At 53.7% G+C, this 27,814-nt stretch overlaps 1 protein-coding gene and 1 long non-coding RNA gene across 4 annotated transcripts; one reads left to right on the top strand and one right to left on the bottom strand.

Annotated features, from left to right (window-relative positions):
- Positions 1-5,584: 5,584 nt before the first annotated feature.
- PGF (placental growth factor) lies at positions 5,585-18,723 on the bottom strand. Of its 3 annotated transcripts, XM_027972033.2 has the most exons (7): positions 18,318-18,723; positions 17,051-17,093; positions 12,519-12,715; positions 11,303-11,379; positions 9,331-9,360; positions 9,164-9,226; positions 5,585-6,329 (listed from the first exon to the last, which is right to left on the bottom strand). In XM_027972033.2, the coding sequence occupies exons 1-7, from the start codon at positions 18,381-18,383 to the stop codon at positions 6,302-6,304; spliced, it is 504 nt and encodes a 167-aa protein (XP_027827834.1). In that variant the 5' UTR covers positions 18,384-18,723; the 3' UTR covers positions 5,585-6,301. The 3 variants fall into 3 exon arrangements, with proteins under 3 accessions (XP_027827834.1, XP_027827835.1, XP_060274655.1); XM_027972034.2 differs by lacking the exon at positions 9,164-9,226; XM_060418672.1 differs by having other exon boundaries at positions 5,585-11,379.
- Positions 18,690-27,732, top strand: LOC132660135 (uncharacterized). The gene is made up of 2 exons (XR_009601371.1): positions 18,690-19,411; positions 22,664-27,732. It is a non-coding gene; the product is annotated as an uncharacterized LOC132660135 (long non-coding RNA).
- Positions 27,733-27,814: the final 82 nt, after the last annotated feature.

A 27,814-nucleotide genomic window follows, 5' to 3' on the forward strand; every position in this document is an offset into this window, starting at 1 on the left:
ATGCAAGTTCCAAAGAAGAGCAAGGAGAGAGAAGAAAGTCTTCCTCAGTGATCAATGCAAAGAAATAGAGGAAAACAAAAGAATGGGAAAGACTAGTGATTTCTTCAAGAAAATTAGAGATACCAAGGGAAATTTTCATGCAAAGATGGGCTCGATAAAGGACAGAAATGGTGTGGACCTAACAGAAGCAGAAGATATTAAGAAGAGGTGGCAAGAATACACAGAAGAATTATACAAAAAAGATCTTCACGACCCAGATAATCACGATGGTGTGATCACTCATCTAGAGCCGGACATCCTGGATTGCAAAGTCAAGTGGGCTTTAGGAAGCATCACTATGAACAAAGCTAGTGGAGGTGATGGAATTCCAGTTGAGCTGTTTCAAATCCTAAAAGATAATGCTGTGAAAGTGCTGCCCTCAATATACCAGCAAATTTGGAAAAGTCAGCAGTGGCCACAGAACTGGAAAAGGTCAGTTTTCATTCCAATCCCAAAGAAAGGCAATGCCAAAGAATGCTCAAACTACTGCACAATTGCACTCATCTCGCACACTAGCAAAGTACTGCTTAAAATTCTCCAACTCAGGCTTCAACGATACGTGAACTGTGAACTTCCAGATATTTAAGCTGGATTTAGAAAAGCCAGAGGAACCAGAGATCAAATTGTCAACATCTGTTGGATCATCGAAAAAGCAAGAGAATACCAGAAAAACATCTACTTCTGCTTTATTGACTATGCCAAAGCCTTTGACTGTGTGGATCACAACAAACTGTGGAAATTTCTTCAAGAGATTGAAATACCAGACCACCTGACCTGCCACCTGAGAAATCTGTATGCAGGTCAAGAAGCAACAATTAGAACTGGACATGGAACAACAGACTGGTTCCAAATTGGGAAAGGAGTACTTCAAGGCTGTATATTGTCACCCTGCTTATTTAACTTCTATGCAGAGTACATAATGAGAAGTGCTGGACTGGATGAAGCACATGCTGGAATCAAGATTGCTGGGAGAAATATCAAGAACCTCAGATATGCAGATGGCACCACTCTTATGGCAGAAAGCGAAGAGGGACTAAAGAGCCTCTTGATGAAAGTGAAAGAGGAGAGTGAAAAAGTTGGCTTAAAAGTCAACATTCAGAAAACCAAGATCATGGCATCTGGTCACATCACTTCATGGCTAATAGATGGGGAACAGTGGAAACAGTGAGAGACTTTATCTTCTTGGGCTCCAAAATCATTGCAGATGGTCACTGCAGCCATGAAATTAAAAGACACTTGCTCCTTGGAAGAAAAACTGTGACCAACCTAGTCAGTTAGTCAGTCAATTCAGTTGCTGAGTCATGTCTGACTCTTTGCAACTGCATGGACTGTAGCACGCGAGGCCTCCCTGTCCATCCTAGACAGCTTATGAAAAAGCAGAGACATTACTTGGCCAGCAAAGGTTCATCTAGTCGAAGCTATGGTTTCTCCAGTAGTCATGTATGGATGTGAGAGTTGGACTATAAAGAAAGCTGAGCACTGAAGAATTAATGCTTTTGAACTGTGGTGTTGGAGAGGACTCTTGAGAGTTCCTTGGACTGCAAGGAAATCAGTCCTGAATATTCATTGGAAGGACTGATGGTGAAGCTGAAACTCCAATACTTTGGCCACCTGAGCGGACTCGTTTGAAAAGACTCTGATGCTGGGAAAGATTGAAGGCGGGAGGAGAAGGGAACGACAGAGGATGAGATGGTTGGATGGCATCACGGACTCAATGGACATGAGTTTAAGTAAACTCCAGGAGTTGGTGATGGAAAGGGAGGCCTGGCATTCTGCAGCCCATGGGGTCGCAAAGAGTTGGACATGACTGAGCGACTGAACTGAACTGGAAAGACTTTCATGTGCTAATATATTTTGCCCCTTCACACATGTATCCATTACAAAATGCCTGGTCTTAGTAGACTCAAAAAATGTTCAGGAATGAATGAATGATCAGGGTAACCAGCTCAAATGCATAATTAAGATCGAACTCTCTTCTGGCCTTCTCAGTGGTATTTGTACCTGGTCTCGTGCCCCTAGGGTCCATTCTCCACACGGAAGGCAGAGTGAGCTTTAAAAAAACGTGCGGATTATCACTTTGTTTCCTTGCTTGAACCCCTCCAATGGTTTCCATCCACATTATAAAAAAACTCAAACTCCTTACCCTGCAAAGCCCTTCATGATCTGCCTACTTTTAACATCATATGTCATGGCCCTTCCTCCCTTGCCCTTCAGGCTCCAGACACACTAGGATTCCTTCCAGGCTTTAGCATCAGCTGTGTTTTATGTTTGAAGAACTCTTGTCCTGCTTTGGAGTAATCGTCACATGACCATAACTTCACCATAAATGTCACCTCCACAGAGAGGCCTTCTGTGACCTCCTGGTCTAGAAAACTTTCCCCAAACACTGTCTCATCACCTTTCTGTATTTCCATGAAGCCTCCATTGCTGCATGACAACTGCTTCCAAATACTCTGTTATTATTTTATTTCATAATTCAACAATGAGGAAATCAACTAAGGTACAGTGGGTACAGCTTCTCTCTCCTCTCTGTTCTTAATTTTGTTTAGTGAGAAACAATTTCATTATGTATTTGTTTGGATGTGCTGGGTCTTTGCTGCAGTGCACAGGCTTCTCTTGTGGAGCAGGGACTCTGGAGCGTGCCAGCTCAGTAGTTGCAGCTCACAGACTAAGTTGCCCTGCAGCAGTTCCTCAAGCAGGGATCAAAGCCACGTCCCCTGCACTGGAAGGCGGACTCGCAACCACTGAACCACCAGGGAAGTCCCAATCTGTCTGTTCTCTAGGGGGTCTGAGGCTTCATTTGAGATGACTGTAATGCCCGGGAGTTGGAACAATTGGAGGCTGATTGATCCCCTCCCCCCCGCCTCCTCCCTACGCACGGCTTGGGCTTCCTTCCAACATGGTGACCTCACCATAGCTGGACTTCTCACATGGCAGCTCAGGGTTCCAAGAGACCAAGGCAGAAGCTGCCAGTCCTCTTTAAAGGCCTTGGAACCATTATAGGGTCCTTTCTGCCATACGCTATTAATCAAAGCAGACCCAGGTCTACTCAGATTCAAACGAAGGGCCATCTCTAATGTGCCAGACCCATACTCTGGCAATAATACCATTTTCTCATTAATTTCTCTGTTTACATGTATCAGTTGCTTATTGAGCAAGCCGCAGGAATACAAACAAACCAGTTTCTTTCTCTCATCGTTGCTTCTAGATGAACTGTGTTGTTTCTCCTTTTCCTGTCTCTTAATAGCATCTTGGGCAGATCTTCTAATGTTCCTGTCACTTTAATTTATTAAAGGCCTGGCCTCATTTAAGCTGGTCCATCTAATTGAAGGCTAACTCCTTTCGCTCCTGGGCAGGGCCTGGATTGAACTCGAGCGAGCAGGAAGAGGCATGGTCTGCTCTTAGACCCCTCACCACTTTCCTGGCCAAAGTCCTTTTCTCTTTTTCACAGGGTCAGGAAGGAGAAATCAGGGGACAAGTTCCTCTTAGCAGGGGCCATTTCTTCTCTAGCTGTGAACGTACCTGGTATGGTAGGCATCGAGATGCCAGCTGTCCTGTGGGTGCACCGCAAGGTTGCCCCACTATTCTGGTCCCTATTATGCTCCTTTTCGAGGTCTGCACCTGACACCCCACTCAGTGATCGCCCCAACTCTATGCCCATAGCCGATAGCCTCTGGGGCCTCTTCACCTGCAGGTATCCCTCTTGGGAGACCATTGGCAAGGCAGCTCACGGCCATTCACCTTTCCCACATCCCCCAACCCGTGGGAAATAACTGCTGGATGTCCTGAAGTGTCCCCTCTCCCTGTCCCTTGCCTCTATTCAGTTCTCCAGCCCTCCAACCTCCAGCCAGATAGCACACAGGCTAATCTGAATGGCAAATCCCGCTCCAGGGAGAGGAGGGTAGACACCAGCAACCCAGGTATCCAACGACTGCCCCTCCCTCTCTCTCCTCCCCTCACCACCCCGTACCCTCCCCGACCCCTCTGCTTATGGAGGCTGTAGAAGGACGCGCTGGGTGATGTTTGAGCCTAGCAGGACTACTTCAGCCATCTCCTATTAATCATAAATCCTGTAGACAGACGTGTCCAGCGCCAAATTGCTGCTTCTTTGTTTTAAAAAGTGTGGCGGTGCTTAAGACCCTTTTCTCCTAAATGCTGGGTCCAGTCTCCAATGTGAAAAGCAATAAAGTCCACCCCACATCCCAAATCCATGATTACGGTCCATCTCTCCACTCAAATACATGATCCACAAGAGCAGGTCCTGGATGTTTTATTCCCCACTGGGTCTCTGGTGCCTAGGTACACAGGTGGGGCTCCACAAAGAGATAAAGAGCAAAAGAAAAGGGCCTGCTACGTCCTGAATGACCTGAAAGGATGGCCAGGGTGGTCAGATGCACCCGTCAGTTCCCTTCCTACTGGCTCCAGCTGTGAGGTTCTGGCCACAGACGCAGAGTTTTGCTTCTGGCCTCTGGCTGCTCCTCTGGTCTAGTTCTCTCCAGGGGTAGCTAGTCTGGGTGGGGAGACAGACCTCCACGTGGGTGACTTGTGAAGCCAAGAGCCTGGGACATGCTACGAGGGCTGGGGTAGTGTCCCTGGGGGCCCATCAGAGACTGACTAAAGGGGAGGGTGCTCTTCTTAGCTATCTATCCCTCGGAACGGGTGTAGCCCATGAGGGAAGAGGCAGAAGAGAAAATACCTTTCTCCCATGAAGCATGTCCTGCGGGGCTGGCCCACACCCACTCTGTGATCGCCGGCCAGAAGCACACTCTGACCAGGATGTCCTCCAAGGCGGCCCAGGCCTCAGTGGTGGACAGACCACCAAGGGCAGCTGCCTCGGCAGCGCTACCCAACCCAGACCATCCCTGGCTTCCCTCCAAAGCCTGAGGAGGGCTCCGGCCCAGGCCCTGTGGCTTTATCTGAGCAGTCTGCAACCAGAGAGAACAGGGAGCACCCTGTCCCTAAACATAGCTGGAAAACAGACACACCTTGGGGGTCGGAGGCTAAAGGGAGTCAGATAATAAGTGGTTTGGATTAGGGGGAAAAAAGAGCATTTTTTCCTCCTTTCACGCCAAGGCATTCAGGAGGAGACAGAGGAAGATGGGAGGCCCAGGGCGGAAGAAATCAGGCAGCATCTGCCAGTCCCTGCATTCAGCAGCCGGAGCGGGCTGGAGGTGGCGTGGTTTAGGTCCCTGGAGCCAGGAACTGTGGCACCTGAGAGCCAGGCATTGGGCTAGGGGTAGGGTGGCCCTGGGGAAGCTGACAGGTATCAGGGGAAGAGGACTGTGCTCTTGAATTTGAGGGTGTTCAGGGGTGGCTGAGGCCTGGGCCCCAAGTTTAGGGCCAAGTCTCCATTCTGGGAAACCCCTCATTATGGGAAGAGTGGGCCTCAGGGTTTTGCCTAAAGCTTCTGGAGAAGACACCCCAGGGACTGCACCCACCCCACACCCCCAGGCAGCCTTGGAGCCCACGGGCCTCTTTCCTCTGTCCCCCTTCCACTTCCTGCTGTCACCCGCTGCTCTAGCAGGAACGCTCCCCTGGAAAGCAGTTGCAGACTAGAATACTTTATTCAAGAGAATCTGGCTTGGCGGTCAGACAGCCATGCGAGGGCAGCTCGCTCCATGTCCAGCCTGGGGCCCGCTTTTTGCCTTTGTCCTTGAGAGGGGTGGGATGATGATGCCTTGGCCACAAAGAACAATGTTCCAGCACAAGCAGCAGTTAAGAGGTGAGGCGAGACTGAGGGGACGAGGAGTGGCAGAGGCCCCCCAGGCAAGCCCTGTTCTCCAGAGCTGAACGTCCGACCTCCAGGGTGCAGAGTGGCTGCCTGCCCACCCTCTCAGCAGGGCCAGCATGGCCAGAGCAGTGGCCTCCACCCCCAACTTCCACAGGAGCTGCTCCAGCAAGGGTTGCTGGTCTGCGCGGAGCCCAAGGTTCTAGGAGGGCAAGTTGTGGGTCTCCAGTCCTCCCTTCTCCAGCCTCCTGGAGACCCCCGGGGGCCTCTGGGGCCAGGCCTGCCCATCATCACAAAGCTGCAAGTCTTGCTCCTTCTCCAGCTGAAGCCACATGGGTCTGTCTTCTTTCTCTCACGTTCTGTTTAAGGCACTGAATTCCTGAGGGTCCTGTCCCGTGGAGGGAGTGAGTCATTCAGCAGGGATACAATTGGCTAATAAATAGAGGGCAGGTGCCAGCAGGGAGGTAACTGAGAATGTGACGGTAATAAATACACGAGCTGGGTGTAGGGGGTCTCTCTCCTCCGAGGAACTGGTTACCTCCGGGAAACAGTATCACCGCACCTGCCAGAGACCAAACACAGAAAGAGGGTATCAGCCCAGGGTGGAGGGTGGGAGGACTTCCTGGAGGGGAAGTTTGGACAGGGAGCATGGAGAGCCTGCAGTGCTCCTGGATCTCTGCTTGCACGAGGCTGAGAAGCAGCTAGGAAATGGTCTTCACCAAGCACTTACCCAGGTGCTCAGCCCTGCGCCAAGCACTCTCTCATTTACCCTTAATGATATTCCACGAGGAAGGGTGCAATTACTATCATCCTTTGGCAGATGAGGAAACAGAGGCTCAGAGAGGTTAAGAAACTTGCCCAAGGTCACACAGCAAGTTAGTGACAAAGCCGGCTTTGAACACAGTCTGGCTCCATGCACCAATGCCTTTGGTTACTTTGGGGCAGCAATCTTCAAACAAGGATACCGAAACCCCTGGATGCACATAAAGATTGTCCAAGTCCTATGTGAGTATTGGTAGTTTTAGAGGAATCTGCTCCCAGCCTCTACCTGCACTCTGCCCGAAAATTGTCTGCGACAGAGGTCTGCTTCCCATCATCTCGTTGCCAAAGGCCCTTCTCCCTCAGAAAGGAAGGAAGTTCCTGTTACAGTACTTTGTCCCAAGGTAAAAAGGATTGAGGGGGACACTGAATAAAAGAATAATTTGATAGATATTGGTGTAGGTGGTTGAGAAAAGAAATATGGTGAGCTATTGGGTAACCAAGTCTTTTGCAAGTTGGGTGGTTTCCACATCTGCTTTCAACAAAATTGAAGAGATTAGCTAAATCGTCAGGTAATATGTCAAGAGAAGTAAATTCTTATAGCACATCACTTTCAGGTTTTCGGCAAATATTGATAACTTGGAAGGAGTTCAAGTGATTGAGTAACACCCAGCCCCATTTACTTATTTATGTGAACACGGTTTTTCAATCTCTTCATCTGCAAAAAATGAACAGGAATGGAATTACTGCTGAATCCTGTCTCAGTCTGGCAGGAGATAACGTTCATGGCTGGGTTCATCAACTAATTGAAAAGAAGTAGCTGCAACCATCTCATTGAGATGCAACCCCAGTAAGATTGACTGTCCTTTTGTGCTTAGCATCTAGAAAAATATAATGTATTTGTGCTGTTTTAACCAATGGGTACTACTAACAATTACTGTGATAATTCATTCCAAGAAAAAATTTACTTTCGAGTTTTCTGCTCACAGGAAAATTTAAAATAATTCAAACTCATATACCATCGTTGTGGCAGATAAGTTAGACAAGGTGGTACATAAAAGATGTTTGACTATTTAAAAAATATTACATTAGGCTGAAATTCTGTGGGGAAAGTAAAATGGAAAGACATGTTCGAGGAAAAAGGAAGCAATGGAAATATGCAGCTATTAAAGGAGAGTGTTCATATACTTTTTGATGTTGTTAAACAATTTTTAAAAAGTGAATGATGGTATTAAATTTGGATGGCTTATTCCACAGGATATATCTGGAGAGTGATATAATGACTTTATATTAAAATATTAATATATTACATTCTTTGCAACTATCTGCAATGTTGATGAAAAAAAGGTTAATGTTGACTTAAAAATGAACAAGGGGGCATGTGGGCTTTGGAAGTTCTTTCAAGAGATTCCTGAATGAAACATTTGAAGGCTGCTACCCCAGCAGCTAGGACAGGACGCTTTCCATCTGGGGCTGCCCGGTTGGGGAGCCCTGTGGGGACTGCCAGCCCCTCCCCTAGTCACTGCTCGGAACCAGGGGAGAAATAAGGGCTACATGCCTGCAGGGACCAACCTCCCCAGAATCCCTAGCTTCACAGAGTGGGGTGGACGTGTCTGCTCCTGCAAGGACAGGCTCACAGGGTAGAACTTGGCCAGCTCCAGTCCCATGACATGAGAAGATCTGTGAAAAAGACAGGACTGGAGACAATTCTGTCGCTGGGAGGAGACTGGTCTTGAAGGAGAACTGCGGTTCTGAGTTACTGCGCATGTGATCTCCTTTATTTTTACTGTTTACTCTCACAGATTCAGGGTTGCCCTTTGCTAATTCTTCTCTTCCGACACTCAGGCCTGGACCCCAGCCACCTTCTCCAGAGGTGAAGCCAAATGGACAGGTAACATGGACAAAGAAAGAAAAGCAAGTAGGCCCCAAGGCTCCCTGGGAGAGTGAAAGAAATACTGGCCTGAGAGCCAGGAAGGGGCTCTACATTCCCTAGGGCCTCCAGGAGGTAGTCCTGGCTAAATTTTTGGACTTTAAAAAAAAAAAAAAATCTTACTTAAAAAAAAAAATTTTTGGCCACACCCTGCAGCACGTAGGACCTTAGTTTCCTGACCAGAGACCCGTGCGTTGGAAGGTGGGGTCTTAACCACTGGACTGCTGGCCTGTGTGTGTGCTAAGCTGCTCCAGTTGGGTCTGACTCTTTACCACTCTATGGACTGTAGCCCACCAGCCTCAGTCCCTAAATTTTTGGACTTCCTAACACTAGAGTGTAAGCCCTGTAAGGGCAGAAATATTATTGGTCTGCCCATGAAAGTACCCGGCACACAGTAAGTGCTTGGTAAATGTTTGTAGATCGACCAAATGCCTGTTTGACCCTGCTGACCCTCATTCTACACACAGAAAAACTAGGCTCAGAGAGGTGATGTGACTTGCTCAAGGCCACACAGAGACTTAGAACGAAGCCAGGACGGCTTCCTGGTTCTTGTCTTGGCTCATCAGAGGCTTCCTAGGGCCTGGAATCTCTAGGTTCTGGCCCATACTGATGGCTTTGTCCCTTCCCGACCACTGACCGTGCTGGCAGGGTGGGGCTCCCCTCTGGCCCAGCCTCCTTGCCATCCCTGGGCACCCCCGTGCACTCACAGGTGACAGTCTTTGTGTTTCTGCTCCTCTCTCTTCCTCGGGCCCCTGACCCTGGATCTCCTCCTGCAATAAGCCAAAAGCGTCAAGACAGAGCAGCAGGGGCCCCCATGCTAGGGCAGGCGTTGGCAGGCCTGAGAACAGCCCGGTACCCCTGCCAGGCTGCTTACCTTTTTGGCTTCATCCTCCCTCGCAGAGGTCTGCAAAAACAGAGAGAGGAACAGAGGAGAATTAGGACAGCCGTGGGTCGGGGCTCCCTGGCCAGACTCCCCTGGCCATCACTGGGGCTGGCCCTGTATTTGGTGCTGAAGCCACTAGAGGGTAGCATGGAGCTAGTGAGGGAGAGATGCCCAGAGGCCTGGGGGCTTCCACTCCCACTCTAGGCCCTGGCGGCCCCACTACAAGAGGTGCGAATGCCCTCTTGGAGGTCCTCTCCACACCTGTCTGCTCTCCTCTGCTTCTTGGAATCAAATCTGGGGACCGAGTCTGCTCTCTGCCGCCTTTCTCTGTTCATTTCCTTCCCTTGCACCTGCCAGGGTGCCCTTTTCTTCCAGGGTGCCCTCTGCCCTCTGGGAGTCTCCTCGCTGACAGTAAATGAGGGGCAAGGCCACCTGTCAAGGCACAACTGCCACCACTCTACCCTGGGGACGTGTGACGTTGCAGCAATCTCAGGGACTCAGGGAGTGGGATGACAGGAGGTGATTGAAAGCCCCACAGTCACCAGACTTGTCCTGGCTCTGTCTCCCAGGGCCGTGGCTGTTGGCCCAGAAGAGAGAAGAAAGGTGGCCCTGTTGCTCAGCCCTCTGGACGGCGACAGTCTTCCCTGGGAACCATGGTGGGGGCGTGGGACAGCGTGGTGACAGTCAGCTTTGGGCCAGGGAAGGCTGCCCTGGGCTGGCTGTCTCCCTTGGGAGTCAGGGCAGGGTACCAGCACCTCCTGGGACTGTCTGGTCCTGTCTTTGCCATCTGGGATCAGTCAAAGACACTCTTGGACCCTTAATCTTCTCATCTGTCTGCCCCAACATACAGGTTATGAGGGCAAAGGTGATGGGGAAGGTGAAAGGTCGCTGTCTAGCACTGCCAAGGAGGATTTGCTACTGAACTGCTGCTACATGGCCAAGCCCTGGCAAGGGAGGATGGGAGGAAGCAGATTGAGGGAGGGCTTCTAGCAGTGGTATAGGTCCAAGAGCAGTGGCCAGAGCCCTGGACACCAGGCAAGACCAAGCCCAGGGCAGTACTGGGGCTTCTGTAGAGTGTTGTAATGGCCATGAGAGGTAGCATGAGAAAGGGCAGGTTTAGGGGTCAACAGGCTGGGGTCAACCCACTAGCTGTGGCAAATCATGCAACCTTAGCAAGCCTTGGTTTCCTCATCTGTAAAATGGGTGGTTAGGAGACAAAGGACCTGGTCTGTCTTGCTCACCACTGTATCCCAAATATCTGAGACCATACCTAGCATACAGTAAGTGCTCAGTAGATGTTTGCTGATTAAATCAGAAAATACACTCAGGTCGGGTGCTTATGTTGGGTGAGGCACACAGCAGATGCACCATAAACGGTGGTTCTCCCCCTCTTCCTGCCCCAAGATACGGCTCAGGACCTCTGGTCCCGTGCCTCCATCCCACGGCGCAGAGGTATCAGGAGTGCCCCGGAACCAGTCGCCAGTGCCAGGCCTGCTGCTCCCGGTAACTAATGCTAAAAGTGCCCTGGGCACCAGCAGCAAGATGTGTTGGGGAGAGGCTCTGCCAGGTGGAGACTCGACTTTAAAGAAAGCCCATGCCTTCTTCCCTCTGCCTCTTCCCTCCTACCAGGGTTTGTCTGTCTTTGAGCTCCTCAATCCCGTTGCCCCCTCCCGTGGGTCCAAGTGCCTCTTCCAGAGCCCTGGCATCCCCATCCCAGCTCAAGGAGGGAGACAGCGTGCCCAAGCCTGGCCAGTTTGGGAGGGACCCTGGCTCCCTCTGTCCCTGTGGCTTCTCAGTAGCTATGCTCCAGCTCCTGGGACCAGGTCCCTGGGCTGCCACTGGTCCCCGACTTCCCTGGCCTCCATCAGCTAGGGAGGAGGCACAGACTGCAGCACGGATAGGCAACCCCTGGCTGATGCCGCCAGGTGCGTGGGGGCTGTCCCGGCCGCACCCAAGGACCCACTTGCACTCGCAGCGGACGTGCTGAGAGAAGCTCATCTCCACAAAGAAGGGCTGGTCCAGAGAGTGGTACTTCATGAGCTGTGAGGAGACAAAGGTTGGGTGACTGGGCTGCAGGGGTGGCCTGCGGGTTTCCAATACTCCGTTCAGCCACCCCTTAGGGGAGGACTGGACTCCCTGTTTCCCACCAGCCTCTGTCCTACATGGGCTTCCCCGGTTGCTCAGATGGTAAAGAATCTGCCTGCAACGCAGGAGAGCTGGGTTCAATCCCTGGGTAGGGATGATCCCCTGGAGAAGGGATAAACTACCCACTCCAGTATTCTTGGGCTTCCCTGGTGGCTCAGATGGTAAAGAATCTGCCTGCAATGTGGGAGACCTGGGTTCATTTCCTGGGTAGGGAAGATCCCTTGGATGAGGGCTTGGCAACCCACTCCAGCATTCATGCCTGGAGAATCCCATGGACAGAGGATCCTGTCCATGGGATCGCAAAGAGTCGGACACAACTGAGCGACTAGTGCTTCCTTCCTTCTGTACTACACACCCTCATTCTGCTTGGAGCGTGGGGCAACAGCCCTCCTACCTGCCTGTGGACCCGAGGAGGCTCCTATCCCCCCTCTACCCAGGGCCATCAGCAAAGCACAGGGTGGGAAGGTGGCCCGTGCTCTGAAGGCAGCAAGACCTATGTTCAAATCTTGGCTTTTCCACTTGCTAAGTAGGTGAAATATCATCTCTGAAGCTCAGCTTCCCTCTGTGAAATGGGAATATCACTTGGCTCCAAGGATTGAAAGTTGAGGTAACATTTCTGAAGCATAGTGCTTGGAAATTTCTGAAGTTTCAAGTGCTCAGAAAAAACCCCCAACATTGTGAGTGTGAGTGTGGAAGCAAAGCTCAGGGCACCAAACACTCCTGGTATAAAAAGGGATGTCTTGAATCCGAACAGATTTCTTTCCCAACCTCAATCAGATACTTTGTGTCCTGGGGTAGGGCTAAGCCAGAGCCTGAGAAAGCTGCTAAGGGAGGAGGAGAGGGGGGCTCAAAGACGGGGTGGGGACTCAAGAAGGAGGAGTGCTGTGGGTAAGAACACCTGGGTGTCAGTTCGGGTCCTGTGGCCCTGGCCTGCCCTCTCCCAGCCCCACTCTCTAGGGGGGCAGGCTCCGTGGCCCTCTGAGTGGCTGTGGATGGCGGGGCAGGCTGGGGCCCGAGCCGGGGTGTCACCCTACCTGCATGGTGACGTTGGCTGTCTCCAGGGGCATGCAGTGCATTGTCTCATCGCTGCAGCAGCCGGTGCAGCGCATCAGGGAGACGCAGGATGGGCTGAACATGTGCTCCACCTCGCTGGGGTACTCAGACACGATGTCCACCAGCCTCTCCACCGGCCGGCAGTAGCTGCGGCTCCACACTTGCTCGAAGGGCACCACTGCAAGGAGGCACAGACAGCCGGCTCAGGTCCCCAGGCATGGCAGGCCCTCCCAGGTGCAGCCCACACCGCTCCTCCAGGAAGCCCCCAGCCTACGTGAGCTCTCCCCCTGCTCTGAACTCCTGATGTCAATTCTCTGGGACGACAGTTGGGCCTCCCCGCTGCCCGCCCCGGCTCATCTGCTAGATGGAAATCCCAGGGGAACAGAACTTCTTAGGGGCTTGCGATTCTTGGCTCTGTTTTCAGCTCAGGTGCCGGCACAGGCCTCGGGGGCCTTGGAGCTTGGAGGAGAGTGTTCTGGTAGTCTCCCCAGGCCTCTGGATCTTTCTCAGGGCCTGACCTGGTCCTCCCTTGGTCTTGGGTAATTGGCAGAATACAGTTAGCTCTGCAAGTTCCGTAAGACTGGCTTGCAGAGTCCCGCAGGGAGGGTGAACCTTCCCCTTAGCCCTTCTTTCCTCTAATATCTGGGCCAGCTCCTCCGCCTGGTGGCCCAGACTGCAGCCAACGATGTGCCCCATCCCCGCTCTCCATTTTCGGTTGGACCACCCTTGCATGGGCCCAGGGCCGCATCACTCAGATTCCCTCTTTTGGTCCATGCTCCTTGCCCCCTTCTCATTTCTAACCAAGTAAAGCCCACCACCCACGCCTCTGGCCCTGCCTCCCTGCCTCCTCTCTGAAGCCTTCTCCAACTTGTCTGATATGAACAGATGTTCCTCTTTTGAGCATAACTCAGCCCCAAGAGCTTGCTTTATCTCCGTCACTGGTGGCTTTTATCATTTTTACAAGCAAGTTGAGGCTCCTTGTAGACAGGCACCCAAACACCCAGTAAACACAGGCTAGGTAATTACTGATTGAGTAGATGATGGTTCACTAAAAATTATCAGGGACATCCCCGACCCCCACGATGTCCTGGTGGTTGTGACTGGATGTTTGGGGGCCTGATCTGGAGTCTCTCAAAAGATGCTGCTCCTTTCGAGGAGGGCCTGGGGCCTGGACCCAAACACAGACTGGCAGGAAGTGAATAGCCAGAGCCAGGAGACTGGCTCCTGGCCCCGGCCATGCTCTGGCTGTGTGACCTTGGGGAGGTCACTGCACCTTTCTGGGTGTATCAGTTTCTCCAGCTGGGGGAAAAGAAGAAGGCTGGGAAGAGATGGTTGCTAAGGGTTCCCGCAGCTCTGACAGGTGCTCTGTGTTTCTGGGTGCACTGCGCACACGACCCAGCCCAGCCTTGAGACTGCGGGTGGAGACACATCACCAATCCTGGGTCACCCTGCCCTGCACTGGATGGTCGTTCTCCTCTGGCAGGAGAGGACAGGGGAGCTGGACCACCTGGGGTCCCTGCAGCCTCTGCCCTGGTGCAATGGCTGCTCCCAGCAGCCCCTCACTTCCTTCCACAGCCCTTCCTAGGAGGCAGAAAGGGCTGAAGTCCATTCTACTGAGCCTGCAAGGACATGAGTCTCAGGGTAATCTCGGAGGAAAAATAAACTTCAGCCCTAGCAGAGGCCCTCAGGAAAGACTGCAAGCCGGTGGAAAATACCCAAGAGGTGGTGTGTCCACGTGGAGCTGGCTGGGGCAGCACAGAGCAATAAACCATGCTTATCTGGGCGTCTGCGGCTCCATTCTGCCTTGTCTGTTGCAGGGGCGCTAGGGCTGGGTCCGGGGATGAGAAGGGGACCAGAGGCCTCCCTGATCCTGCCTCTCCAGGCCTCTGGGCCACTCTCCCTGGACCCAAGCAGGAAACAAGGCCATGTCAGCCAGGCAGCTCCAAGCCCCAGGAAACTGGCCTTTGCAGGGAGAGGTCAGAGGAGCAGCACCCTAATGTACCTCCATGAGTGCGTGTTTAGTCTAAAACCTTCATGAGCACTACATAACTCTCAACGTTTAATGTCTGCCTTGGAAAACATAAATAACAGCAGAAGAATAGCCAGCTGCCAAAGTGCCATAGAAGATTCAGGGTCCTGCCCCGGGACCAGCCATCAGGAAGAGCATAGAAGCAGAGGAGGGGCCCCGAAGCCCCCTACCATCCCACAAGCAGACTCTAGCCCAGCCAGGCTGTGGGGCCACTGCCAGGCTAAGCAGAGCCCAGCAGGGCTGAGAAAGCAGAAGAGACTTCCTATTCCCCCCACACCCACCACATGGACTGTGTCAACAGGACCCAGGCTCCAGGGCCCTGAAGCCTGGCACATCCTGGGCCACACGGCCCAGACGGCGTTGGGAGAGGGCGGTGAAGGCGGTGGGCTGGGCCTGGTTTACCTGGTGGTCATCAAGGAAGAGGGCCACTCATCCCTGGGGCTGCTGTCTTGGGGTGTGGGAGAAACAGAGGGTGCTGGGCGAGGGGCCGGCTGAGAGAGTGCGATGACTGCTCCCAGATGTGGGCTGAGCCCCTCAGCAAAGAGCTCTGCTCACCTGCTCCTGAGAGCACTTCCTTTGGCCCCCGACCTGCTTAGAGGCCAGGGTCCGAGAGAGGAACGGTGTGTGTGGGGGGTGTTGCCTGTGGCCCAGCCAGGTGCCTGGCTACCCCCAGGGCCATGAGTGGGCTCCCTTGCTAGCTCCTGGGCAAGCTTCCAGTCTGGCTCCAGCTGCCTACCACCCAGGACAGAGGAGATCCCTGGATGGGAAGTGTTTCATCCTGAGAGCAAGCTCCTGGGGAGGCCACGGGGTTGGGGTGGGGGGACAGGACTGGGCAGAGCCACAGGCCACCAGCCCGAACCCAGCAGGTATCCCCTCTGTGGTCACCGGCAAAGCACACAGCCAGGCTGCCTCGAGAGACACCCTGTTCATGCCTGCTCAGCTGTGAGCCACGGGGAGGCTTGGTGTCATAAACTCCAGCTCTGCCACATGTCCTGAGGGCTGTCTGAGCCTTTAGGCAACCCCAAGGGCCTCTCGGAGCCCCAGAGCCTTCATCTACAAAACATAGAGAATATGAGTGCTTTCCTAGTTCACAGCTTGTGGTTAGCATGGAGTCACAGTAAGTGGCCGATACTATTACCATGAATAGTAACAGTAAAAAAAAATCAACATCTGTGGCTGCAGAATACAGAACGTGCTGTCTCTTGTCTGGTATTACGAGGGTATGTCGTTTTCAGGGTTTTGATAACTGGGGTCCAAAGTTCTTTCCCTGGTCACAATACAGGCTCCCTAATCAATGATGATGATGACAGGGGAGCTGCCCTAAGGGGCTAACACTTCCAAGCCTCCTCACCCAGGTCCCTGGGATATATATACTATTGGGACACCTCTATGGAGTCAGAGAATCCTGCCACCTGGGAAAAAGAACCTTTAGATATCATTTGGTCTAACACTCCCATTTTACAGATGATGAAACTGAGGCTCAGACTTCTTTGTCCAAAATATACTAAAAGGATCAAAAGGGCCATGGGGTGGAGCTAGGTGATGGGTCCTTCTCCAAATCCCAGAAAGCCTAATGTTGTGCCAATCCCAGAGGGGACAGCAGGGCTAGGGAGAGGGTATCAATGAGATCAGTGGCTGCTACTGCCCCCACCTTCTCAGTGCCCAAGGGGCCTGGGACTTAAGCTGGCAGAGCATGACCAAGTCCAGGAGAGGCTGGCTACCAGGCGGTAGAGGGAGGGTGTTCCCAGCACGCAGAGGCTACCACGCGTGTGCGTGCGCACGTCCCTACACGCTCCCTTTCTTCCGTGGGAAGTGGTGTGTGGCCTGCCTGCACGTCTCGGAGAGGCAGGGAGGGAGGAGCAAGGCGGGGGGCCTGGCATGGGCCTCCTGCCTTCTGCACGTATGTCTCTTTGGCAAATGTCTTGCCCTTTGAAGATTCTCCCTTGATGCAACCTAGGGTGGGGAGTGGAGGGCCCGGGGAGGGCACGACTCACTCTGTCTGTGTGTAATCAATGGAGAGGTCTCCTCAGATCCTTGAAGTTCCTCCAGCCTGGATGCTGGGAACTCTTGCCCCTCCCTGGTCCTCTTGATTGCTGACCCACTGCAGCCTGTTTCTGGACCCTCAGTCTGGCCCTTGGCACTCATCGCTGCACAGCCTTCCAAGACCCCATCTGCCCCCTTGTATCATGCTGGGAAAGGGCTCTGAGCCAACTGTTTGGACACTGGGTATATGCGCTCCTGCACTATTCTCTGGGTGACCGGTGACCCTGGCCCAGGAAGAGATCTCTCTAGGCCTCTGGGTCACAATGGAAGGGGGATCTCTCAACTCTGTCAGCTAAGGCCTCAGCTAGCTTGCAGACACTTCCAACTTAAGATCGGCCTGCACCCAATCTTCATGCCAACCCTTTCCCATCCGCTGCTGAGCCCTGGGATGTGAGGGCTTGGGGAGCCCTGCACCACGCCCTCCCCACCCAGCCAGCTTACCTTCCACCGCCGATGAAATGTTCCCAGGAGACAAGGCCCACTGCTGTGGACAGAAAGGTGCAGAGGTGAGGGGGACGACCTTGGGCCTCTGTGCTCTGGGGTCCTGTGTGTTGGCAAGAGCACAGAGGCCCCCTCCGCCCTCCTGCCCACCTGCTGCTCAGACATGCGGCCCCATCTCACAGCTCGCTCTTTCCAGTGCAACTGACAACTCGAGGGAGCCTGGATGGGTCCCACTTTCTCTGGCCTCAGTTTCCTCATTCGGAAAGAGTGGGAGACTAGAGAAGTTTTTGGAGACCCATTTGCCTGCTATGTCCCAAAGATCTGGTGAGACTATGGGGGTCTCCCTTCTACCCAGCCTCCAGGCAGCCTGGCTAGGTCCTGTGCAGCTTGCCTTGGCTGGGTGCCAGAGCCCAGGGGGAGGCCATCAGCTGGTAGGAGCGGAGGCGCTGGAGCCGGTGGCGCCAGGAGCTGCTGCCGCCGGTAAAGTTACACCTCTAAGCAGCCCTGCAGCAGGCGGGCGGGCGGCGGGTGGTACGGCTCTCCTGCCCCCTCGTGGAACTTGCCCAGCCCACCTACTTCTGAGCCGGGGCCGGGGACTCCCAGGGCAATGGGATAGGGCCGTGGGGGTACTGTGGTGGGAAGGGAGCTTCATTGGCTTTGTCAGGATCTCACTGCCCCAGCTGGCTTGCAGCCAGACTCACCCAGCTCCTGGGAAAAGGGCTCTGCTCACTTCCCCAGGCCCTGCACTCAGGACCTCCGGCTGCCCACCGGGGGAAAGAGGGCACAGTGGGACTCTTGTCTCACCCCCGCCGCCCCAGCCCACCCAGGAGCCCTGGGCTCGGCCTGGACCTTTGGCGGGGGCAGGGCCCAGCCTCCCCACCAATGGCCTCTTGGGCTGGCTTCCCTTCCACCAGGCCAGGTCAGAGGTCCTGGGGGCGCCTGCCTGGTCACAGGGCCTCGACCCTGACCACAAGGCCAGGGACCCGCCTGGGATTAGCAGAGAGATGCTTTTAGCAAAGCCACTGGGGGCTCCAGGGGCCAGACAGGAAACCTCCCTCCCTTCTCTGTGGCTTCCCTGCCCGCGCCAAGACAGACCCCGGGGGCTGGAGTCTGGGACAGTCCAGCCCGAGGTCTCCTCCCAGAGGACCGGTCCGGCCTGGCTCCTGGGAAGCGTGTGGACATCCTTGAGGGTGCCACTGCCCGCTGTGGGTCTGGGATTTCAGAGCCCCGCCCCTCCCCATTCCCAGGCTGGGGGTGGGAGTCTTACCGGCGCAGGCAACGCCAGCCCCGTCAGGAGCTGCAGGAAGCAAGTGAACAGTCTCACGGTAGGCATCTTCTCAGACGTACCAAGCCAGGGGACTCCAAGAGAAAACCACCATGCTCATCTCCAGGGGAAGCCCCTGGCGCAGGACCGGAGTTGGATGGGAGCTGGATGCCCCCCTCACTGTTGCCCCGAGGTCCCCGTGGGCGGCCTGAGCATCCTCTGAAAGTCCTGGAGATTCTGGAGCCCCCCGCAGGTAAGGCTGATGCAGAGTCCGGCGGGGCCGGGCGGCGTGGGGCAGGCGAGTCCCTGGGAGGGCGGGTCAGGAGCCCCAGCGCGATCCCGGGTCCTCTCTCTCTCCCTCACAGCCGGCCAGTGATGCCGCTTCTCGCTCAGACAGCAGCTCCCTTCTGGGACTTAAAGCTTGTTGGCGGCGGTGTTTCAGGGGCCGCGGACAGGGCGGGGCCGCACAGACGCCCCGCCCACCGCCGACGAGGCTCCAGACCCGAGTCCCAGGGAGAGGCCGAGCCCAGCGGGGCCAGAGGGCGGCCGAGCGGCGTAGATCTGAGCCCCAGCTCCCTCGGCCCGCAGTGCGTGGAAGGGGCGATCCCGACGCGGACTTGAAAGGCGGCCAGCCGGACCCGTGCCCGCATCCTCCCCGGCGACGCTCGGAGCTTGCTGCAGCCGCCAAGCACGGGGCACCATCGGATTCAGGCAGCACCCAGTGCGGGCCGCGGAGAGGGGACCACAGTTCGGCTCTGGCCACCTCGGGTGCGGGGCAGCCAGGTTAGCCCGCCGCTTGTGCCCAAAGCTCCTGATGTTAGCGGCCTCTGCAGAGATACCGCTTCAGACCCCCCAGGAACGCAATGATTTGGTCTGGCACTTCATGGTGCCACCTTATACCATCGCCATAATCCTCCAGGGTGAAAGAATTATCAGCCCTATTCTATAGAGGAAGCCATGTCCGACTCTTTGCGGCCGCATGGACTGCAGTCGGCCAGGCTCCGTGGACAGAGCAAAGAGTCTGACACGACTGAGAGGCTAAGCACAGAGCACAGCACTGAGATGGAGAAACCGAGGTTCCAAGAGCGCCCCTGCCTGTATGTGCTGGACACACATATGTACTCTTGAAAAGTGTGTGTGTGTGTGTGTGTGTGTGTGTGTGTGTAACTAAGCCAAGCCATGTGGCTGTCTCTTCAGTCCAAGCACCATCCTCCTAGCCAGGCACTCAGACAGCAGGCACCGGCCAGGACTTCAGCACTATTTCCTCTTGTGGGAAGCAGTTTTCCCAGGCCTTGCCAGCAAACTGGCCACATGTGGACTGGAGAGAGGCCGAGTGCAGCATTTCCTCCAGGTCTCAGGAGAAGGAGGAGGTGTTCCAGTGCAGCAGGGGTCTGTGTGTGTGTCTGTGCCTGTGCCCGTGTGAGGGCATTTAGGTGTGGCTGTGAAGGTCCCCCGTGTGCTCTCAGTCACTGCGTAGTCTGAGTGTCTGTGTAAATGTCACTTGCGTGAGGGTCTGTTCTCTTGGTATCTCTGTATGCCTGTGTGATTATGTGTGTGGTGTGTGATTTTTCTGCTGGCTTTGGAAGTGTGTCTAAATGTGCCTTTCAGTGGGATTGTGAATTCGTATGCCTGCCCATGTCTTTGTGAATATCTGGGCCGGCTTCTGTGTGTGACTGTGCATCTCTCTGCATATCTGTGTGTGTCTTCAAGGGTTCATCACCGCCACCACCACCCTCTGCGCACAGCTTCCTGGACGCAATAACCTGGCAGGACTTGGGGTCACGGGTTGGCCTGGGCCTGGGGCTGGTGGGCGGCTGTGGGAGAGCGGGGAGGCCTGAGAGGCGGGCCCTACAGCTCACATTCCAGCCAGGAAAAGAGAGGCCAGAGCAGGCCCAGCCCTCACCCCAGTGACCTCTGCGTCCGCTGTCTGCCCGCCCACCCATGTGGGGCTGCCTCCTGCTTGGCTAGCCCCAAGCCCAGCGCTCCAGGAGCCAGAGGCCAGTCACCAGCCAGCTAGGTGGGGGCTGCAAGAACTCTCTGACGAGCTCCAACATGCTGAGGCTCATGGAGCAGACAGATTCGTTCCTGGGCCCAGGGTCTTGGTGGAGGATGTCTGGGCATCGCTGCTATGCATGTGTATGAGGGGTGAGTAGATGAGTGTTTGGGCATATCTGGATCATATATGTTTGCCCATAATATCTGTGTTTACCCATATGCATGTGTTTATGTGTGTCTTTTTTTGGATTTGTGATTGTGGGCACGAGTGTGTTTTGTGCATGAGTGGGTGTATTTAAATATTTGTATTGTACATGCTTTGGAGAAGGAAATGGCAACCCACTTCAGTATTCTTGCCCTGGGGAGAATTCCATGGACAGAGGAGCCTGGTGGGCTACAGTCCATGGGGTCAAAAGAGTTGGACACGACTGAGTGACAAACACACACATTGTATATGCTTGTCTATAACGGAATTTTTTGAGCACTTATGCACCTTTGCATATGTATTCAATTCAGTTGCTCAGTCGTGTCTGACTTTTTGCCACCCCATGAATCGCAGCATGCCAGGCCTCCCTGTTTATCACCAACTCCTGGAGTTTACCCAAACTCATGTCCATCGAGTTGGTGATGCCATCCAGCCATCTCATCCTCTGTCGTCCCCTTCTCCTCCTGCCCCCAATCCTTCCCAGCATCAGAGTCTTTTCCAATGAGTCAATTCTGCATGAGGTGGCCAAAGTATTGGAGTTTCAGCTTCAGCATCAGTCCTTCCAATGAACACCCAGGACTGATCTCCTTTAGGATGGACTGGTTGGATCTCCTTGCAGTCCAAGGGACTCTCAAGAGTCTCCTCCAACACCACAGTTCAAAAGCATCAATTTTTTGGCGCTCAGCTTTCTTCAGAGTCCAACTCTCACATCCATACATGACCGCTGGAAAAACCATAGCCTTGACTAGATGGACCTTTGTTGGCAAAGTAATGTCTCTGCTTTTTAATATGCGGTCTAGGTTGGTCATAACTTCCCTTCCAAGGAGTATAAGGGAACATATATTTGTGTGTGCATATGTATGTGTTTGTTTTTATTCATTTGTTCTTTCATTCAACATGCATTGCTTCAGCCCTACAATACTCAGATGGCTGAGAATGCCACAGTTCCCTTTCTACTCTCTGGGGTGAGCCCAGTGTCTGGGCAGTGTCTGTGATTCCTGCAAGTGCACCTCAGATGTTTGTCACTAAACTGAAGACTGTATCATTCTATATCTTGCGCTGTGAGATGAATTGGCTAGGGTAGGCTAGCGGAAACCAATCAGACTTCAAAATCTCCATGGGTCAGATAGAGGTTTACTGTTGCTCACATCCAGTCCAGGGCAGGTGGGCTAGGGGCTTTGCTCCCCGGGACTGTGACTCCAGTCCTTATCAGCTGTGTTACTTCAAGTCACTTCCTTTACTTCTCAGAGCTTAGACTTCCTCCATCTCAAGTTGGAATAAAAACTTGCTTACCTCATTGGTGAGGGCTGCTAACATACCTGGAGTACAGGAAATGTTAGCTGTCAGGCATGATTTCTAATTCAACTTTTTATTTTTATCGGAGACATAAAGACACTACAGAGTAGAGTCCTTACCATCCTGGACGAGAGATAGAAAATGAAGAATCTCATGATTCTGAATTGCAGAGGCACAAAGTATGCAGGGATTTGCACTTGTGCAAACGTGCATACCTGAGCCAGCAGGGATGGCAACCCACTCCAGTATTCTTGCCTAGAGAATTCTACGGACAGAGGAGCCTGACAGGCTACAGTCCATGGGGTCACAAAGAGTCAGACCTGACTGAGTGACTAACACACATGCATGCATACACACACCCACACACAGACACAGACACACACAACACTCACAGCCTATCACCATCACCATCACCATCCAGGCGGTCAGTCCCCAGCTGTGCCTGCGGCCTTCTGAGTAGATCCAGGTGCTGAGCAGATCCACAGGTAGCACCGGTGTTCACAACTCAACATTTAGCTGCGGAGTGTGACAATCATTTGTCTTTGTTTCAGGGAGAGAATGAGTATTTTTTGAGTGCCTATTATGTGTCAAGCAGCATACTTGGTGCTTTTCACACTTCAACTCATTGAATTCTCACCACAACCCTGCATGTGTGTGTGTGTGTGTGTGTGTGTGTGTGTGTGTGTGCCTAATCACTCAGTCATATCTGACTCTGTGACTCCATGGACTGTGTCTGGCCAGGCTCTACTGTCCATGGGATTCTCCAGGCAAGAATACTGGAGTGGGTAGCCATTCCCTTCTCCAGGGGGATCCTCCCATCCCAGGGACTGAACCCGGGTCTCCTTCATTGCAGGTGGATTCTTTACCGTCTAAGCCGCCAGAGAAAATGGAAGTGCTGGGAGTTGAAGTAATTGGCCCATAAAACATTTAGCTACCAGGGAAGAAACAGAGATGGAGATAAAACTTAGGTCTTTCTCCAGGGCTTTTTCCAGTGAGCCATGAGGTCTCTCTGCAAGCAGATTGCAGACACTTTGAAGGTAGGGCTGATGTCCTGAAGCTTTTCTGGATCTTCCCTTTGCTCGAGTGGAATGGCTACTTGACTAACTATGAAGGCTGATGTGTGGGAGGGAAAAACCATCATCTCAGTCCTGGAATTGGCCCTGTTGCAGGTAAATACAGGTAAACACAAGGGTCTAGGCCATAGGAATGTTGATTGCACCATGACAATAGTCCCCTTGAGCAGCTGTGGGTTCTAGTCCTGCATGCGGGCTGCCTCCTGAGACTGCCCTAAGACACAGGGCTTCCCACACCTTGCATTAGTCATGGTCTGAGCCTGAAACACTTGCCCCAGCCCATCCCTATTTCTTGGCTTTTGGCTTCCTGACTCATTTTCTCATTTCGGCCTGGCCTCTTCATAGCCTTGACCCTCTGATCTATTTCCCAACTCTGATTTCTTCCTTCTCCCTTGATGACATTGATCATTAGCCTCTGGAGCGGTGTCTCAGGTGGCTCTGACCTTGTCCCTGAACCCCAGATGGTGTCCAGAGATGAGAGAGAAGCAGAGTATCCAAGGACGAGAATCTCCTGCTTCCTGGCTGGTAGGGAAAGGGGCAGCAGGCAGCATGGGCCAAAGGCCTTTGCCCTTTATAGCATGGACGTGTGCTGTGCCACCAGCAAGCCAAAGTCAGCAGCAAGAAGATGGTTGGCTGGCCTCTCTGCCTTCTCGTCCAGCCTCCTGGGCTGGTGGACCCACCCCAGGCTCAACCCTGAGTCGCTCTCCTTCTCTCCATGAACTTCATTCAGGCTCCGTTGGCCTCCCTGGCCACCAGCACTCCTAACCCAGTCTCCCTCTGCACTTTGAATTTCCCTTCTATAATGGTTCCTGGCCTTCAGCATCACCACTACCCAGATGCTGGTTTGTCTTCCCTCAGCTTATAAAACAGACACTTGTTCACCCTTGGGCCCCCCAGCACCTCATACAGTGCCTGGCACACGGTAGGGGCTCACTTGATGTTTGTTGAGGTGGGCCCATCCTCAGAGCACTCTCTCCTCTTTCCGCAAGGAAAATGTCCCAAGCCTGCTCATTCCTTATCCAAAAGTCCTTCAGCCTTCAGAGGTAATCCTCCTAGACCCCATGCTCAAGACAACTTGGGTGGGCCTCTCTGGTCGGGTGGTGTGGGAAAACAACCTCCCGTTACTATGTAATCCTGCCCTGGGTTGGTCACCACAGCCCCGCCAGCCCCCAGGGGACACGGCTCATGCCTTGGGCCAGAGACCAGAACCTGGTGGGAGGCCTAGGATAGGTCCGAGTTGGAAGAGAGACAAGAGTAGAACCCACGAGGGACCGAGTGTTTCCCAGGAGTGGAAAGCAAGATGGCAGCTGCCACAAGACCGTGAATGAGGGCAGCCAGGCGGGGTGCCCGCGGCCTTAGCCCAGGCTTTTGGGGTGACGTGCTGTCACCAGAGGATCGGAAACCTGTACTTTGGGGACTTGGCAGCCGGGGCTGGGTTTTTCGTGTTTTCTGTAATTATTTCCCTTTTGTTCTCCCATAGTATTTAGTAAAGTTCTTTGTGAAAATGCCAGCTGGTCTCAGCTGTGCGAAGTGGAATGACAAAGAGGTACTCTGTGAGTGCTTGGGACCTCGCTTAGTGGCAACAGCAAAGTCAAGGCGCAGCAGGGGCACAGGGGCCTCAGCCAGCACCTTGTGTCCAGCAGCCTCGCTGACACTGCCCTTCCTTCCAGGCTCTTCCAGGTTCCAGCCTGGGCTTTATCGAAACCAGAGGAGCTGGAGGACTGGCAGGCTGTTTTGAGGGAAGGCGTTTGTTCAGATCCCCGAGTTACCAAAGCTCTCTAGAAATCCAGAGGCCAGCACCTGCTGTGCCCCAGCTACCCAACCAGAGCCCGTCCTCCCAGGGCAGGGGGCTGGAGGGCTGGGTGGGGGTCCTTGACCAGCTGTTCTCCTGAAACTGGGCCCTTGAGCTGCACCATAACTGCCTTCCCGTCCTGCCCCCAGAGCTCAGGGCCCTTGCTAAGCCTTGGTCCCCCACCTGCCTGCTGCCTACTGGGATGGACACAGTGGGTCCCTTCCCAGCTGCTGAGCTGTTCGACGTCCCATGTCCTGTGACGATGCCCCCTTTTCCTCCCAGCCCCTCCTCTCCTTCCCATTGTGTGTCCCAGCTGCCCTGGTGAGAGGGGCCAGGAGACCGTCCTCCTAAGGAACAATCTCCCCTTTCTCTCTGGGGTGTAAGTGATACAAGAGGAGAGGAAGCGATTTGTAACTAATCGGCTGTGATGTGGAACAGAGCTCTCTGAGAACTGGAGGGCCTGTGACAGCTCGGGGCCGTCCTTCCCCGGCAGCAACAGCTGGGTGGCTGGTGTGGCAGGTCGGCCTCTTCCTCCCCCACTCCGTCAAGGAGGCCTGAGGGCAGAGGGCAGGGGGCCGCTCTTGCCCTCCCCGTGTAGCACCTCCTGTGTGCCCGGCAAGCTGCAGAAGGGAGAAGAATGGACGAGCACTAGGAGACTCGTACGAGGAGGCAGTGTCTGGCAGGGCTTGAGAGCTTGTCTCTTTCTAGCTGTGTGGCCTTGGGCAAGTCTTTCCAGCTTGCTAATCCCGTCTTTAGCGGCTGGGTTTAAGTGAGAAAGTAGAAGTCGATCACATAGCCGAGTGCATGGTACCTTGTGTTTAATAATTTCAGCCGTTATCATCGTTTCCTGGGGAGAGGGGGACGGCATGGGCCAGATTACCCCCTCTAAGCGTCAAGCAGACATCCCTTGGTCACCATGGTTACCATGGATGGCAGGAAAGCCATCCCAGAGGAGGCAAGGCTTCCAGGCTAGTCCTCTGACCTCCAAGGGGGTGGAGTCAACCTCACAGACCTCCTTGTCCATAGCATGGGAGTGTCAGGAGAGGAGAGGGCACCCCCAGGCACCCCCATCCTTGGGCCCCTTCTCTGTGCTGTTCACCTAAGGAGACAGAGATGCTCTCGGGTCATAGACAATCACAGATCATTGTGAACTGGCCTCTGAAGAACCAGAGTCCAGGTGCAAAGTGCTGTGGGAACACCGAGAGGGAAGGAGGATGCTGGCGTGTGTGTATCCACGTGTGTCTGCGCGCTCATGTAGGGGTGAGAGATCCAAATCAATATTGAATCTCCCTGGCCTGGGAACCCTGACCATTCCTTCCCCCAGGGGAGGCCTCCACCCAGAAGCGAGAAGGGAGATGGGCCCTAGAACCAGGGCCTGACGCTCCTAGGGAAAGGATGCTGAATGCCCCAGCTGTGTCTTCCGGGTGGCAGTGTGACAAAAGTCTTCTGCAGGGACTCCTCCCAAAGGAAAAGATTCATGCCTGCTTTCTGGTAGCAACCGAAGGACTTCCTAGCACCTGGTAGGACTGGGGGTACTTGGGGAGAAGTAGAAGAAAATAGCAACCAGAAGACCCATCCCAGCCCCTCACCCTCGAAGCACCATGTCCAGAGGCTGCAGAGTCTGGGGAGCTAGCCAGCCTGTCCTCTGTCCGGCCTCCCGGACTTGGCAGGGCACAAAGGACCTAGAGTCTTGGCTCAGCGCTCCCCCGATGTTGGGAGCCCAGGGGGCGGTGAGGGGCTTCTGTTCTCGTCAGGAATGACGCTGCCTCTGTTATGGGTCGAAAGGTTAGTGGAGACAGTATAGACTAAACATCTCATAATTGGAATGGTGTGGATCTGGGTGAGGTTTGCTGTGAGGGCCTGTATCTGTTCCATTTTAATGTCATCCTTTAGAGTGTTAGTCCCTGGTCAAGCTGTCATTCTGCACTTCAGAGGGAGGGGGCCAGGGCGGTGAATAGGCTGGACTCTGGGCTACAATGGGGAAGAGAAGGAGCTGCGTCTTCTGTGGATCCTTCACTCATTCAGCCCTACTCTGTGCCGGGCCCTGGGCTCACTGTGGGGGACACCAAGACCACGATGGTGCTGGAGGAGCTTCTGGTCTTAAATAACACCAAGTCCATGCAAAACAAAACCGTCCAGGGTCTCTGCTGCAGATCCATGGACTGCATGCAGGTGAGCGGCTCTTACCTTCGACATCTGTCCGCTGGAGGGCATGCTAACATAGAAGAGCGTTCCAGAGACTTGCCAGGAGGTCCACAGAGCAGGCAAGGAAGGTTTCACATGGAGAAGGTGATGCTAGTGCAGCATCTCACAGGATGATGGAAGTTTATCAGGGATCGAAAGGGGGAAAGAGCTTTCTGGTCAAGGGGAGTAACCTGGTGAGGCATGGATTATTTGAAGGACAGAAGAATCTGGTGGGGCTGGACAGAGTGCACGCCTGGGAGAGTGGGCATCCGTACCTGAAGAAGAGGCTGGAAAGGAAGGCTGGAGTCAGATTATGAAGAGATTTGAAGGCCATACTGCGAGTTTGCAGTTAATTCCAAGGGCTCCAGGGAGCCACTGCAAGTTCTTGAATAAGAGAGTGATATGGCCAGAGGTGGAGGGTTGGCCTGGAGGCAGGCAGGCCAGATCTGTGCTTATGATACAGCTGAGAGAGGTTTGACTCAGGACAGTGGTTGTGTGAAGAGACGAGATAAGATCTATTGTCACCCAGATAGAAGAGCTCATTTCCAGCTGTCTCTGGAGCTGGCAGTGACCTTATGACCAAGTTTTGGCCAATACTTGCCCCTGAGGGCTTCTGAAGAGTTCTGGGTGTAAGGGAAAATTTGGAATTTGGACTTTGAAGAGTCCCCTTAAAGAAGAAGCATGCTTTGCTTCTCCAAGCTTTTGCCTGGAACTCAAATATGATGGCAGGAGCTCTTGCAGTCATCTTAGACCTTGAAGATGAGTTGAAAGGAAACTGGATCCCTGAAAACTTTGCAGAGTCTTCATACCAGCCCTGGCTATTAATGTCCAAACATTTTATGTGAGGAGAAAATAAACTTCCATCTTGTTTAAGTCATCACTTCGGAGTTTTCTGTTAACAAATGTGCTCTTCCACATTTTGCCATATAAAGGTAAGAGCATGAGTTCCACAGTT

This window comes from Ovis aries, chromosome 7 (genome assembly GCF_016772045.2).
Source record: "Ovis aries strain OAR_USU_Benz2616 breed Rambouillet chromosome 7, ARS-UI_Ramb_v3.0, whole genome shotgun sequence".
Lineage (NCBI taxonomy): Eukaryota > Metazoa > Chordata > Mammalia > Artiodactyla > Bovidae > Ovis > Ovis aries.